General features: G+C 44.0%; 2 protein-coding genes across 3 annotated transcripts in view; one reads left to right on the forward strand and one right to left on the reverse strand.

Annotated features, from left to right (window-relative positions):
• On the forward strand, positions 1–7,569 carry rassf6 (Ras association domain family member 6). The gene is made up of 11 exons (XM_076283926.1): positions 1–211; positions 1,662–1,743; positions 2,156–2,234; positions 3,156–3,316; positions 4,003–4,103; positions 4,358–4,548; positions 5,254–5,355; positions 5,507–5,558; positions 6,234–6,352; positions 6,964–7,061; positions 7,219–7,569. The coding sequence occupies exons 2-11, from the start codon at positions 1,685–1,687 to the stop codon at positions 7,292–7,294; spliced, it is 1,038 nt and encodes a 345-aa protein (XP_076140041.1). The 5' UTR covers positions 1–211; positions 1,662–1,684; the 3' UTR covers positions 7,295–7,569.
• A 3,009-nt stretch (positions 7,570–10,578) lies between these two features.
• The window catches only part of LOC143122920 (cystatin-M-like), a 6,314-nt gene continuing 3,692 nt past the window's right edge, over positions 10,579–13,200 (reverse strand). Inside the window, exons 2-5 of one of the 2 annotated variants that reach the window (XM_076283931.1) lie at positions 12,843–13,000; positions 11,684–11,835; positions 11,233–11,334; positions 10,579–11,003 (exon numbers count right to left, since the gene is read on the reverse strand). In XM_076283931.1, the coding sequence (XP_076140046.1) occupies positions 10,923–11,003; positions 11,233–11,334; positions 11,684–11,835; positions 12,843–12,936 (429 nt within the window). In that variant the 5' untranslated portion in view covers positions 12,937–13,000 and the 3' untranslated portion in view covers positions 10,579–10,922. Of the gene's footprint in view, positions 11,004–11,232; positions 11,335–11,683; positions 11,836–12,842; positions 13,153–13,200 lie in introns of those variants that run through there. The other variant, XM_076283930.1, reaches the window with a different exon arrangement.

Below are 13,200 nucleotides of genomic sequence, written 5' to 3' on the forward strand. Positions count from 1 at the left end.
CGACCAAAGGTGAGTCATATTATGCTAGTCTGCCTCCTCTCACAACTGCGTCTCGGTGCAATCCACAAAAACACACTCCGATCTACAACTCAGCTTTCCCCTGTGCTTCAGAACCCACAGAAGGGAAAACACAAGGCTTCCAATCACTTCACATCACTGCCATAAGAGGAATGTAATCAAGCACAGTAACAGAGCTTCTTACTGAACACAGGTGGGTCGAAGCTTTGTTTTACTTTCACTGTTGGTTTGAACAGGTGGTATCATGTAGCCTACATCACGCACATAGTCACCACACAGATCCCCCGGTGTGTTTGTGTTTGATCCTGTGCCTGCTTCATAAGAGAGGAATGCTCAGAGACTAATGGTTTTGGTGGCTTACTATAGAGACAACTTCAAAGTCCTGTGTAAAGCCTTCCAAACCTTAGAAATCAAGGGTCTGTACGCATTTTTCATGTTCCTTTGTGCAGTTCCTTTGTTCCTTTGAGACCTTGAATTTCCCCTGGGGATCAATAAAGTATCTATCTATCTATCTATCTATCTATCTATCTAGAATAGGGTGTGTTGTTAGCACACCGACTGTGACTGGTAGGCAGCTGTGCCTTTGGGGGACACAAGGTGTTTTGAACGTTGTTGTCTTTGAGAGGTTTTAGAGATATAAAGGACATTGCTCCATCTGTCTGGATGACAGTATTTAAGGTTTTTCCATTGTGAAACAGAAGTATTGACATAGATATGTTGACTCAAGAGGCACAGCTAGCATATGTGGACTGTGGTCAGTGTGTGATTTGTGAGGAAAAGCATGGAGCACACTCAGGCATGATGATAGGGTTACCACACGCACACACACACACACACACACACACACACACACACACACACACACACACACCGAGAGAGAGAGAGAGAGAGACAGAGAGAGGACCAACCAAGAGAGAAAGAAGGAGAGAGAGAGAGAGAGAGAGAGAGAGAGAGAGAGAGAGAGAGAGAAAGAAAGAAACAGAGAGATTAAGTTGAAATACCACTGCACATACGGTGCTCGGCCTACACAGTGATTAAGTCTGGTGTGTCGCTAGGGCAACTGCAGTGAAAACAGCTGGCATGGCCCGGGCAGGATGCACTCTCTCCAACAAGCCTCCCTCTGTCCAGCGGAGATGGCTTGTTTGGAGAGCTCTATTTGAAATACCAGAAATTCCTCTGCTTGACAGTATACTTGTCCAGACACGGAGCCACTGTCACTGTCGGATGGAAAAAAGCGAATACGTGCACGATTTGGTTACAATTTGGTTGAGATAGGGATGAAAACATAACAGCAAAAACAACAAATACAAAGCATGTTGCTGTTTGTGCTAATGTTGTTGTTATTGTGCTGTCTGTGTTCTAAGGCTGTGTGTGTGTGTGTGAGTGTGTGTGTGTGTGTGTGTTTGTGTGTGTGTGAGTGTGTGTGTGTGTGTGTTGTGTGCGTACGTGTGTCTATGTGTGTGTGAGTGTGTGTGTGTGTGTCTGTGTGTGTGTGAGTGTGTGTGTGTGAGTGTGTGTGTGTGAGTGTGTGTGTGTGTGTGTGTGTGTGTGTGTGTGTGTGTGTGTGTGTGTGCGTGTTTGTGTGAGGGTGTGCCAATGTTTGTTTGCTGGACAGAGTAAACATTTGCGATACTGTCCTGCAGATCTGGTGTGTGCTGTGGTGGAAATGGAAACAGGCAGGCCTCCATCTGTTATTAACATCGGGGATGGCAGGTCTTTCTCCAGGTAGGCTTTTCCCCACGGCGTGCTCATCAGCAACCTATTGTGGCCTCTGGCAGGCTCTTTGGGCTTTGTGTAGAACAGAATGACCATTGTCCCTGCATTATTGCTGTATTTCATGGGAATACAGCAATGGCAGGTGTAGTGGTGTGCATTGGCCATCTGGCATGTATAAATAGCCTCCACATCATGCAGCATATAGTTGATGGTAATCAGAAATTTTGTAAATATTCCAACTGGTGTCATAATGTATGGTATAATGACTTTTTAAGAATATGCATGTGCATGTGGATAGAGAAATCTATAAAGGAAGCATAGTCAAAATGGTAATTATAATGGGGAATTAGTGAGATGTGAGATATTGCATTCATAAGATATCTCTTTCCAAATTCTGAAAATCATTTTTTTTTTGCCCTAGGGTTGAATTTCTGTCCTTACTGAACACGTACAACTGCTTCTTAAGAGACAAGTCTCATCTTAACCTCCACTATCATGAGGTAGGTACTGTAGGTAGGTAGGGTGGGTAGGTAGGGTGGGTAAGTAGGTGGGTAGGTAAGGTGGGTAGGTGGGTGGGTAGGTGGGTGGGTAGGTAGGTAGGGTAGGTAGGGTGGGTAGGTAGGGTGGGTAGGTGGGTAGGTAGGGTGGGCAGGTGGGTAGGTAGGTTGGGTAGGTAGGTGGGTAGGTAGGGTGGGTAGGTAGGTGGGTAGGTGGGCACTTTCCTTTCAGAGTCAGACTCACATTTAGTTCTGTATTTTTCCCAAGGGGATAATCTTTTTCACACATCAGAGGTTTCAAGCAGCAAGAGCTAAAACATGAAGAGACATCCTCTTTTCCATATAACAGATAACAATAACCCTCTCCCCACATAACATATAACAGATACCAATAACCCTCTCCCCACATAACATATAACAGATACCAATAACCGTCTCACCACATAACCAAAACATGTAGACAGCACAGCATTAAGCAGACAGTCATCAGACATACATTTCCACATATGACAAATACCAAAACCCTGTTCCCACTCCGCTCAGTCTTGGTGCATACAGCTCTCTCCCCCACAATAGGTAATATCACGGCAGCAACACTGCAGCCAGGCAAAGTAGCCACTGCACTGTGAGCTGTGGGCTGTTCATGCTCAAAACAAAACATTCATACTCTTGCCGCCGGTTATTGTCAAATTGAATTCAGTCTCAAACCAAATCCACTCTGCTGACACACACAGAATACTTTTCATTTAGACTCCACTCTGGCAACAGAGAGCACTTTCACTGTTGCCCCTGATACATCTGTTACCCCCTCAGCAGTGGGTGAGAATCGATACACAACGACTCTGGTTCACACGCCAGTTTTAAGTGGTTGGAAATGGATAAAAATGCTAAACAATTTGTCGCCCTCTGCTGTCCATCCTGCAGAATGCTGGAGAGGTGACAGTTGAGGGCTTCCTGGTGATCTCCTGGGGCGTGAAGAGGCCCATCCGCCTGATGATCCAGGATGAGAGACAGATCCTCCAGTGTGAAAATCCACAGTCATTTCTGGAGGGTCCCGAGCCCATCAGTCCCCCTGGAGGCAAGAGGTTAAATGGAACACTACTTACCAAGGCGAAACTTTGAGTTGAACATCATGGGGGTTGAGATATTTTAAACCTGTGCTACATACAGCTAGCCTGACTCCGCCTATCTACGTAGTTGCACTCATTTACATTTCCCTACAGTACTCCGTCTGGAATAGCTCTCATTTACTTTGTTTACTTTGGCAACTTGTCTCCGAACCAACCAGCGAACAGAGGGCGTTCCTGAGAGCGCTTACGTTTAAGTTGGCAAGTCTATCGTTATCGTTGTGTCCCCCGTGGTTAACATACTGTACGTCATTACCAAACGTTAGTGATTGAACTCCAATGATTTCAAACTTCAGACAAGCGTCCACCAGTCAGAAAAATGGATCTAGGCCAGACTCTCTGGTATCCAGGCTAACATAGAGCAGCTCTGTGCAATGCCCCTAAAGCTGCCCCAAAGGCCTTGTGCTTTTACCCTAAACATGCTTCCTAAACATGAATTCTTTCAGGTCCGTTAGGACTAGCAGGCTTGCATCAGGCAGAGCAGGAGAACACATTATTATTCCATGAATTCATTTATCTTTAAATGGAATGGATTTGTGAAGAAAGAGCACGTAGACAACAAGCCTGATCCAGACACTCCATCAGGTTTTTCCCTTGCGTCTGACGTCACTAACACAGAGGCGTTTGGCGTTTCCTGTTCTCAGAGGCATGACGCGCTGGGGAGAGTTTGACGATCTCCTCTGCATCGATGAACTGGAAGAGAGCAAGCCCAACCTTCTAGAGGACCATCCTGTCCTCACACAAAGTTTGTTATTTTACTACTTTACTCACTGTTATTGTAAAAAATGTTTTTTTTTTTTCAAATTCTTCTTTATTTTGCACTTGCAATTTCATATTGACCGTGGGGAATATTTTTACATTACATTTATTTACATTACAATTACAATTTATTTTAAATATAGTATATGGTTTTCTCTTGTTTACAAAACACATACTGTATCCTACCCTTGAGGGGTCCCTGGAGATGTTAACCCTTGACCCTTGACCTTCTGCCCCCAGCCAGCAGCTATGAGAGCAGCACCCTGAGAGCGCCCCGTCCCAAGCCCATCACGGAGGAGAGCTCTGTCCTCTTCCGCACCCTCAGCGACGCCTCACTGGTCAAGAAGAGAGTCAAGAGCAAGACGGTGGCCGAGAGACAGCGCGCACGACAGCACCGATTCTCCATCAACGGACACTTCTACAACTATAAGGTCACAAGGGGTGTGGGGGCCAGGGAAAGGGCAATCTGATTGGTTGTGGTGTAGGAAAAAGGGCAATCTGATTGGTTGTGGTGTAGGAAAAAGGGGAATCTGATTGGTTGTGGTGTAGGAAAAAGGGCAATCTGATTGGTTGTGGTGTAGGAAAAAGGGGAATCTGATTGGTTGTGGTGTGGGGAAAAGGGGAATCTGATTGGTTGTGGTGTGGGGAAAAGGGCAATCTGATTGAATGGGGTGTGGGGGAGATGGCAATCTGATTAGTTGTTAGGTAGAAGAGATGGCAATCTCTTTGCGCGTTTCCCAAAACCATAGCCTAGTTGCTAACCTGTTAGCTTGTTAGTTGGTTGGCAATGGGACTTACTTGGGACTGTGGGGACTTTTGGGAAACACACCCCTGATTGGATGTGGTGTGGGGGAGAGGGCTATCTGATAGTTGTTAGGTAGAAGAGATGGCAATCTGATTGGTTGTAGGGTAGGGGAGAGCGCTATTTGATTGTATGTTGGATAGGGGAATTTCAGGATTTCTCAGCATCATAAAGTCTTTCCTAATTCCTTGATGAAATTGTTTTCTTTTCACCTTCAGTCATAGAACAATTTCTGTTCCCTTGGTTAATTGAGGAGGAAAAGATTAGAATGTTAGAATGTTTTTCTTCAATGTCTTTTTTATTATTATTTTGTGAAACCATTGTGGCTCTGTAGACGTCCATCTTCACTCCCACCTATGGCACCACCACCAACGTACGCATTGACAGCCGGATGAAGACCCAGGAGGTCATCAGCCAGCTCCTGCACAAATTTAAGGTTCAGTTCTGGCTCATGCCACACGGCGGCGCCACTAAGTCCTCAACTGGCTTTCAGTCATCATGAGTTGTAATAGAGAGGCCTATTAGATGTCCTCTGTATGAAGGACACACACTGCAGTCTGTGTTTTACACCTCATCTCTCTCCTCAGATAGAAAATGCCCCAAATGAATTTGCACTCTACTGCATTCACCAAAGTGGCGGTAGGTGCACTTTCATGGCTTTCATATCATGGCTATATCTGAATTTATAAAGATACATGTTCTACTAAAAGAAGGTGACAAAGTTTTATGTTTTATTTTTTTTTATTTTATAAAAACAGTAACATTTGTGTAGTCATGAGTGTAAATATTCTATTCTGTTCTGTTCCTATCTGATTCTGTTATATTATATTGTATTGTAATGTATTCTATGGTGTGCCCCTTATTGTATTGTAATCAGAGTGCGAATTACCCCACCATAATTGGGGGGTACTGCTCCTTCACTTCTTCTATGACCATCATGGTCCACTACCATATCAATCCTCATCGTGATCGCCAAGTGCAACATGTTGTGCAACACACATATCGGAACTCCCCCTATTACTGCCCCCCCCCCCTACATACACAGCACATTGTCTTCAGGATCTTCTCCAACACACATCCAATGGTACGGTCCATAATAGGGGTGTCTGAAATCGCTTTACAATGGTCCTATGATACTTTTCACAATATCAGAAAAATTATCTGACCCCCCCAAAACTGATATTTCTGTCGAACCCCTGTAATTCGAACTATGATTGTAATGTATTCTATGGTGTGCCCCCTATTGTATTGTAATGTATTCTATGGTGTGCCCCCTATTGTAATGTATTCTATGGTGTGCCCCCTTACATGCAGAGCGGAGGAAGCTGGCCTCCACTGACTTGCCTCTGCTGGAGCGGGTCCTCCAGGGTCCCTCAGAGAGCATCATGAGGGTCTTCTTGATGGACACTGACGAGCAGGAGGTTAGCAATGATGTGAGTAGTGCCAGTACTCTCTCTCTTTCTTTCTCTCTCTCTCTCTCTCTCCCCATTTCTCTTTCTCTCTCTCCCTCTCTCTCTTGCTCTCCCTCTCTCTCTCTCTCTCAGATGGTTATTGGCTGCTCGAAGGTCCTCTCTCTCTCTCTCACACACACACACACACACACACACACACACTACTACAAACTACAAAACTAACAGTGCAAAGATGACAACGTGTCAGTCTATAAAAATGTAGATGTCAGTATTTATCCAAATGAAGCCATGTATTGCAAAGAACTGATGACTCTGAAGACGTGCTATGCCTACTGTTTGAATTCAGTCAACAGTCCCAGTGGCCGTTTGAATTAAAATTATTTTCTGTATGATCATCATTCTCATTGACTGTCTATTTTTAATCTTCTTACTTAGAAAGCTCAGTCAGCAGGAAAAAAATATGGGCATACGAATGAACACCCCTGTTATACTAAAATAGTCTGTAACCATAAATTGTTTGCCTTGGCATTTTGGTTTGGTTTTGGTTTGGATTTAGCCCCTAAAAGGTTGAGATCCCCTGATCTATGGAATAGTGTGTAGCTGTGCTCATAGTGCATGCTCTCTGTGTTCAGGTGGCGCAGTATCTAAACCTGGAGCTGCCCATCCTGGAGAGGGTTCTCTGGACGTTACAAGACGAAGAGAATCGGCAAGTTCAAAGAGTCATCTCTAAGTAAGCTCTCTTACTTGTACTCACACTGTTGCATAACAAGTGAATGCACTTCTTTGCTAAAGGGATACCTCTTGGCATAGACTACCCCAGGCTGTGTTCTGTGGGCATTGGGTGGGACTGATCTGAAAGGGACTACAGATGCCTTCTTGCCCCACAGGTACCGACAGCAACACCACCTCTTGACCCACTTTCTGACCTCAAAGCTGGCACCCAAGACAGAGACCGCAGTGTGACGGGCAGCTGCCCAGGACTGGCAGGCCCCTCTGTGAGCCCGTCGCTGGCACCACCGGCAGGCCAGACTGGGCTTTTGGCGTCGGTGTCTGGGGTGCATGTGGCACAGTAAAAACATCACTCTGAACTCTCCACTGGTTGGAAACTGGGACTCTATTGCAGTCATTTTTGAGAAAATAATGTTTATAGGATTTTTATGGGGGTGTATTACTGTTGTATATGACTCAGTTATAATATGATTCATGTGAATAAAAATCTAAGTTTCATTTAACTATAATGTGCAGTTTCCATTTCTTAACTACTGAGTTACTAGTTTTTTTAATTATGTGGCCATGTATGGTGACAACATTAAGATATACCAAATGTTACTTATTGTCTATTTATTTTTTAAAGCAAACAAGTCTATAAACAATGTATTTAAACCTGTGTCGAAGTCAAAACAAACAACCAAAACATTGAATAAACAACAAAACCACTGATATGCTGCTGTAGCAGAAAGAAACATATTCAAACAGTAAATCCAACAATCCACATCCATTTGACAAAATACCAAAATGCTCTCAGTGGTAAAACTGTAATGCTTTGGGGCTCCAGTCTCATAAGTGCACTGCTGAAGAGTTTCTTCCTAAAGATGTTTTGTGCAGCAGCTCAAGACTCTGAACAGTTCTATCTGCACCTGCTCTTCACTTGGGGTTTAACAGAATTGAGGCTGTAGGTCACTTCAAAGTCACACTGCTTTCTCTGTAGAAGGAAATAACATGCAACACATAAACATACATATGTGGAAAGCACATGTAACATATAACTTGCTGCTTGTATATACAAGCAACCAGCAAACAATGTTTATTATTAACTAAATTAACATGTTTGAGAACAATGCATTTGTCAGGAAGGAAGTTGCATGAACTGAGCATCGTGCAACACCGTATTTTATCTTCTATCTCAAACGGCCTTTGGCTCAACTACTTCCTCCCTCGTACCTCTTTCCCCATCTCACACTTCTTCAGGTCCACGTGTTCAGATTTGGAACATTTGGTTTCCCCAATCGTCGCTATTATCTTGTAATGTATTGCATTTGTCACCTGCATTTACAAAAACAAAAGTCAGACAGTTTTGCATTGAGATGAACTTAGAGACTGCACAGAAAGTAGGCTGTGACTCTACCTGCTCTATATCAGCGGTCATGCTCGTGTAGACATAAGAGTATTAAGGCCTCTGCACATAGACACTGACATGAGTTTGGCTTACTCCACTTTCGACATTTGATTACATTAGATAACATTGTTTTCAATACAGCCCTGCACATTAGCATTGAACTCTGCTGGCTCCGCCATGTCGATTATGATGTTCTATTTTTATTGGCTCAATAAAATCGAATTGTTTATCGAATGCTTGTCAGTTGGTGTGTGGACAAGTGACAGAAACTGTTGGCACACTCATGTCAGTGTGCAGAGTACTTCATAGGGAATAAACAGTCCTCCTTCTGGAATGTCCTGCATTCATGCGGTACCTGGGCCGACGCTGAGGTGACATGGACCAGTCTGAAGTAGTTGGGGCTGTTGGCTTTCATGCTGAATCGGTCCACAGCTTTCTTTGCCACTTCTTGGACCTGCTGACTCTCTGGGTCGAGAGGATTCCAGCCTCCCGGGACAGCAAGGTGGAAAACAAACAAAGAAAAGAAAAAAAATCCAGTAAAACATATCAGTAGTGGAGAAGTACTTAGAGTCCCCACAGACAGCTACACAAAGGTTTATTTGCTCGCACCTGCCGTGGCTTTTAGTTGTGGGCCAAGGGTGTGCCGCGTGGACACTAAAGAGACCTTCCTATCTCTATAAGTACTGTACATATACATTCTTATAGTTACATGACATAACAACTAATGTATGTTGAGGTTTTCTTCATCTTCGTTTTTATCCTCAACATGCCAGTCTAGAATTATTGCTCCTACAGCAATCAATCATTTTGCTAAAATAAAGAAGACCACAATGCAAAACCTACACACACACACACAACAGTACTCACCCCCCATCTTTTCCTCCTCCACAGCCCCCTCGCCAGGGGCTATCTGACAGACTGAGAGTTGCATCAGCAGCATGGTGACCCACAAGGACATGGTCACAGCAGTGCACTGGTGTGTGTGTGTGTGTGTGTCAGGCAGACAGCGGGACAGAGAAAGGTGCTCAGAGGCTGACAGCTGGCGGTGACTGAGACAGTGATGTCTCACACACTAGAAAGATAAGCTCAGAGCTGCTCCAAAGTTGCCTTCAGCTTCCAGCTTGCCATCAGTAATGCATGCCGAGGGATTTACTGCCCCCTATTGATCATTGTGCAGAATGCTGAGTGACAACAGAAGCCTTCATGGTGATCTGGGGTATTTTGTACATTTTGGCCATTTTTCTCAAAACTCATTTCTAGCTGAGACACTATATCTGACCGTCTCTCTCTCTCTCTCTCTCTCTCTCTCTCACACACACACACACACACATACACACACACATGCACACAAAGAAACAAACATGTAGAGGCTCAGTTTCATGGTAATGTGACATACTGCAAAAATGAAGACATACTGCAAAAATGAATACTACTGCACTTTCATGAGCTGAAGGAGATCAAGCCTCAAACATGCTTGAAACATTCTCTAAGCCTCCAGCGTTTGTGCACAGTAAAAACTCCCCTCCAAACTCTCCACTGGATGAAAACTGTGATTGCGGTCCAGTAATATTGTGAGACCGATGTTTATAGGAATTTTATGAGTGTGTTTACAAGGTTTACAGCTGAATGTAACTCTTCAGAATACATGGTCAAATCTGAATGTACTGTAACCCAGTTTCCATATACAAGCATTTCAGCAGAGTTCTGAAATAACCACTTTTAGAGATTGCAAACAAAGTCTCAAAATCAAATTCTTAATCCAACATTTACTCAGAAGCAGGCAATCCCATATACAGTGTGTGTTGTCTGGGAGGAGGAATAAACAGTTCTCTTTGCAAACGTAGCGTAACCTAGCGCTGGTTGCTAAGGGCAGGGCTGTGGGAAAGCAGTGGAAAATGGCATCATTACTAAGAATGAGTAATGACACAGGACTCGGTGTACCACTCTCCTGGCCGCCACTCTGGCACCGTGGAAACGGGCGTCTTTGAAAATCGCACTGCGTCTGAACAGGGCCTACTTTCACGTCTTCTTGAAGCAAAGCACTTCACTGTATATTCTGATGAAGCTTTCACAGAAGACAACCAATAAGACTCGGAATCGTGATCAAAAATAGAACACAAATACGCGGGTGCACTGTTGTAATGTGAGCGATAAGTTGATGTTTATTCACACCCCACTCCACTCACACAGATCCAAGGTTGGGTACGTAATGTCTCCAGACAAGACTGACTGCTGACTAACATTTCTAAAAATACTAACTTTAGTCATCCAAACCTCATTTAAAAAAAAAACATTCTTTCACATGAACAATAAATAATATCTTAACCTTTTACAGCGAAATGCCAAAAAGTTAGAAACGTGTAAAAAATCCCATCCTTTTAAAACCTGCTAAAGCTATACAAAAGAACCCCCTGATAGCATGCTCTCTAGACTGAATAATCCTAGAAGGCTCCCGCATCTCAAGCAAAACAGTCTTTATCTCTTGCATGATGCGGTCAGCACTGTGAGCTCATCGTTGCGTGGGTTGTACTGGACGTGGAACTTACACTGCAGTCTCTATAGAAACACAACAAAACAAACACGACGTGTTATTATGAGCAGAAATAACTACCAATAACTCATACACAGATATCATAAGTCTTTCCTAAGCTTTTACCTCAGTGAATATAATGAGTTTAAAAATAGAGCATGGTGTCCAATAAAGTATATTTACTTTCTAAGTACTTTATATATAATATAAAGCTAATTTTATGTTCTTGTGCCACAGAAGGCAATGTGGACATACCTTTTTAGCCATGTCACATGTCTCTAGGTCGGCGTTTTCAGATTTGCGACACTTGGTCTTTCCAATGGTGGCTGTTATCTTGTAGTTGATCATATTGGTCACCTGTGTACAGAGGGCAGGATCAGAACGGTGTACAGTAGCTTGAATGTCTGTCCTCCTCTATTGGTGACTTTGGATAAAAGTGTCAGCTAAATGAATGAATGTAATGTAAGAAAATGCACTTAATATTCAAATATTTCACATTTTTCCATAAATGTTACTGCCGATATATTCCTTATAGTCTAGACTCTAGATCATTCCCAATGCACACTTGTGTTGATGAAACACAGCATGCCTGAACAGCCCAGTGTCTTTGGACAACAGACGGCTAAATGCCTGAATGTATGTACAGTAAATGTTGAGTGTCTCTGGACAACAGAGGGCTAAATGTCTGTATGTAAATGTTGAGTACCTGGGTCTCAGCAGTGGAGACCTCCAGAAGTTTGAAGTATTTCTTGGCCTTGGAGTCGGCGTTAAACTGCTCGACGGCTTTCTTAGCGGCGACTAGAACCTCAGGGCTCTCTGGACTCATGGAGCTCCAGCCTCCCAGCAGCGGCACGTTCCCTACGATCAGAGGACGTCACATGAAACACACGCAAGAGTCTGTCGCCATTTAAAAACCTCACAGCAGCCAGCGGCACGTTCCCTTCAGTCAGGGGACATCACAAAACACATAAGAGTCCGTCATCGGTTAAAAAACTTTCACAACAGCAGCACTTTCAGGACGCCACATACGAGTCTGTCTTACAAAAAGAGTCTAAGCAGCACAACACAGGACTGCACAGGAGGAATCTAAGCAGCACAACACAGGACTACACAGGAGGAATCTAGTAAGAAAGTATAAGTATATATAATCTTTTGATCCAGTGGGGGAAATTTGGTCTCTGCATTTATCCCAATCCGTGAATTAGTGAAACACACTCAGCACACAGTGAACACACAGTGAGGTGAAGCACACACAGCGCAGTGAGCTGCCTGCAACAACAGCGGCGCTCGGGGAGCAGTGAGGGGTTAGGTGCCTTGCCTAAGGGCACTTCAGCCGTGCCTACTGGTCGGGGTTCGAACCGGCAACCCTCCGGTTACAAGTCCGAAGCAGCATCTAAGCAGCACAACACAGAACTACACAGGCGGAATCTAAGCAGCACTGAGATGAACCTCCTTCTGAGGAGAACAACATGGAGTCTATGCTATTGGTATTACAGATTTGCTGTTCTAGAATTCTGATTTTATGTTTACTTGATGTATTAACATAAATAAAATATTACTATACAATAAATGATGTACATAGCCATATGAGTACAACATAAACACCATGTTTGTGGATGTTTGTTTACATTAATCTGTAGACATATACAGTACTGTCATCCATTAATGTTTGTGTAATGAGATAGCAAACTCTTTTTTATCAACATATTCCAACGTTTTTCCTCATTGCCATAAGAAAGAGAGTGCTGACATTGCATAGCACAAAAAATCAAAACACACCTTACCTCACTTGTACCTCCATCACATATTCTATTCAAGGCAGACATACCACACTCAAACACCAAGAGAAAACCAAACAAACTGACTTGTACTGATAAGTTCCTCTTCCACAGGCTGGTCTCCAAGGGCCACCTCGAAGACCGAGATCATGGACAGGAGCACGATGATGTGGAAGGCCATGGTCCTAGAGGTCCAGCGCAGCGCAGCACAGAGCAGGGCAGAGCAGAGCGTAGCAGGTCGTCCGCTGGCAGAGAGAGAGGAGAGAGCGGAGAGCGAGTGAACCGCGCACCGAGAGAGAGACGGAGAGATATATACAGCCTCGGCTTTTCCCCTCGCTGATGGAATGTTTAACAACGGCGACAGCAGGACCACACCCCTTCCTGGCACAGAGGCTTGTGCGTCTGGAATGACTGGACACTGTGACGCGTGCGTGTGTGTGTGTGT

The sequence above is a fragment of the Alosa pseudoharengus genome, unplaced genomic scaffold (assembly GCF_046254945.1).
Source record: "Alosa pseudoharengus isolate Yale_2024_CS ecotype anadromous, Long Island Sound unplaced genomic scaffold, YU_APseudo_1.1 YU_APseudo_1.1_scf_14, whole genome shotgun sequence".
Classification (NCBI taxonomy): domain Eukaryota; kingdom Metazoa; phylum Chordata; class Actinopteri; order Clupeiformes; family Clupeidae; genus Alosa; species Alosa pseudoharengus.

Coding starts and splice junctions, on each gene's coding strand:
- rassf6 (XM_076283926.1), top strand. CDS start 1,685: ATGGAAACAGGCAGGCCTCCATCTGTTATTAACATCGGGGATGGCAGG. Junction 3,317..4,002: donor AGTCCCCCTGGAGGCAAGAG/GTTAAATGGAAC, acceptor TCCTGTTCTCAG/AGGCATGACGCGCTGGGGAG. Junction 5,559..6,233: donor CTGCATTCACCAAAGTGGCG/GTAGGTGCACTT, acceptor CCTTACATGCAG/AGCGGAGGAAGCTGGCCTCC.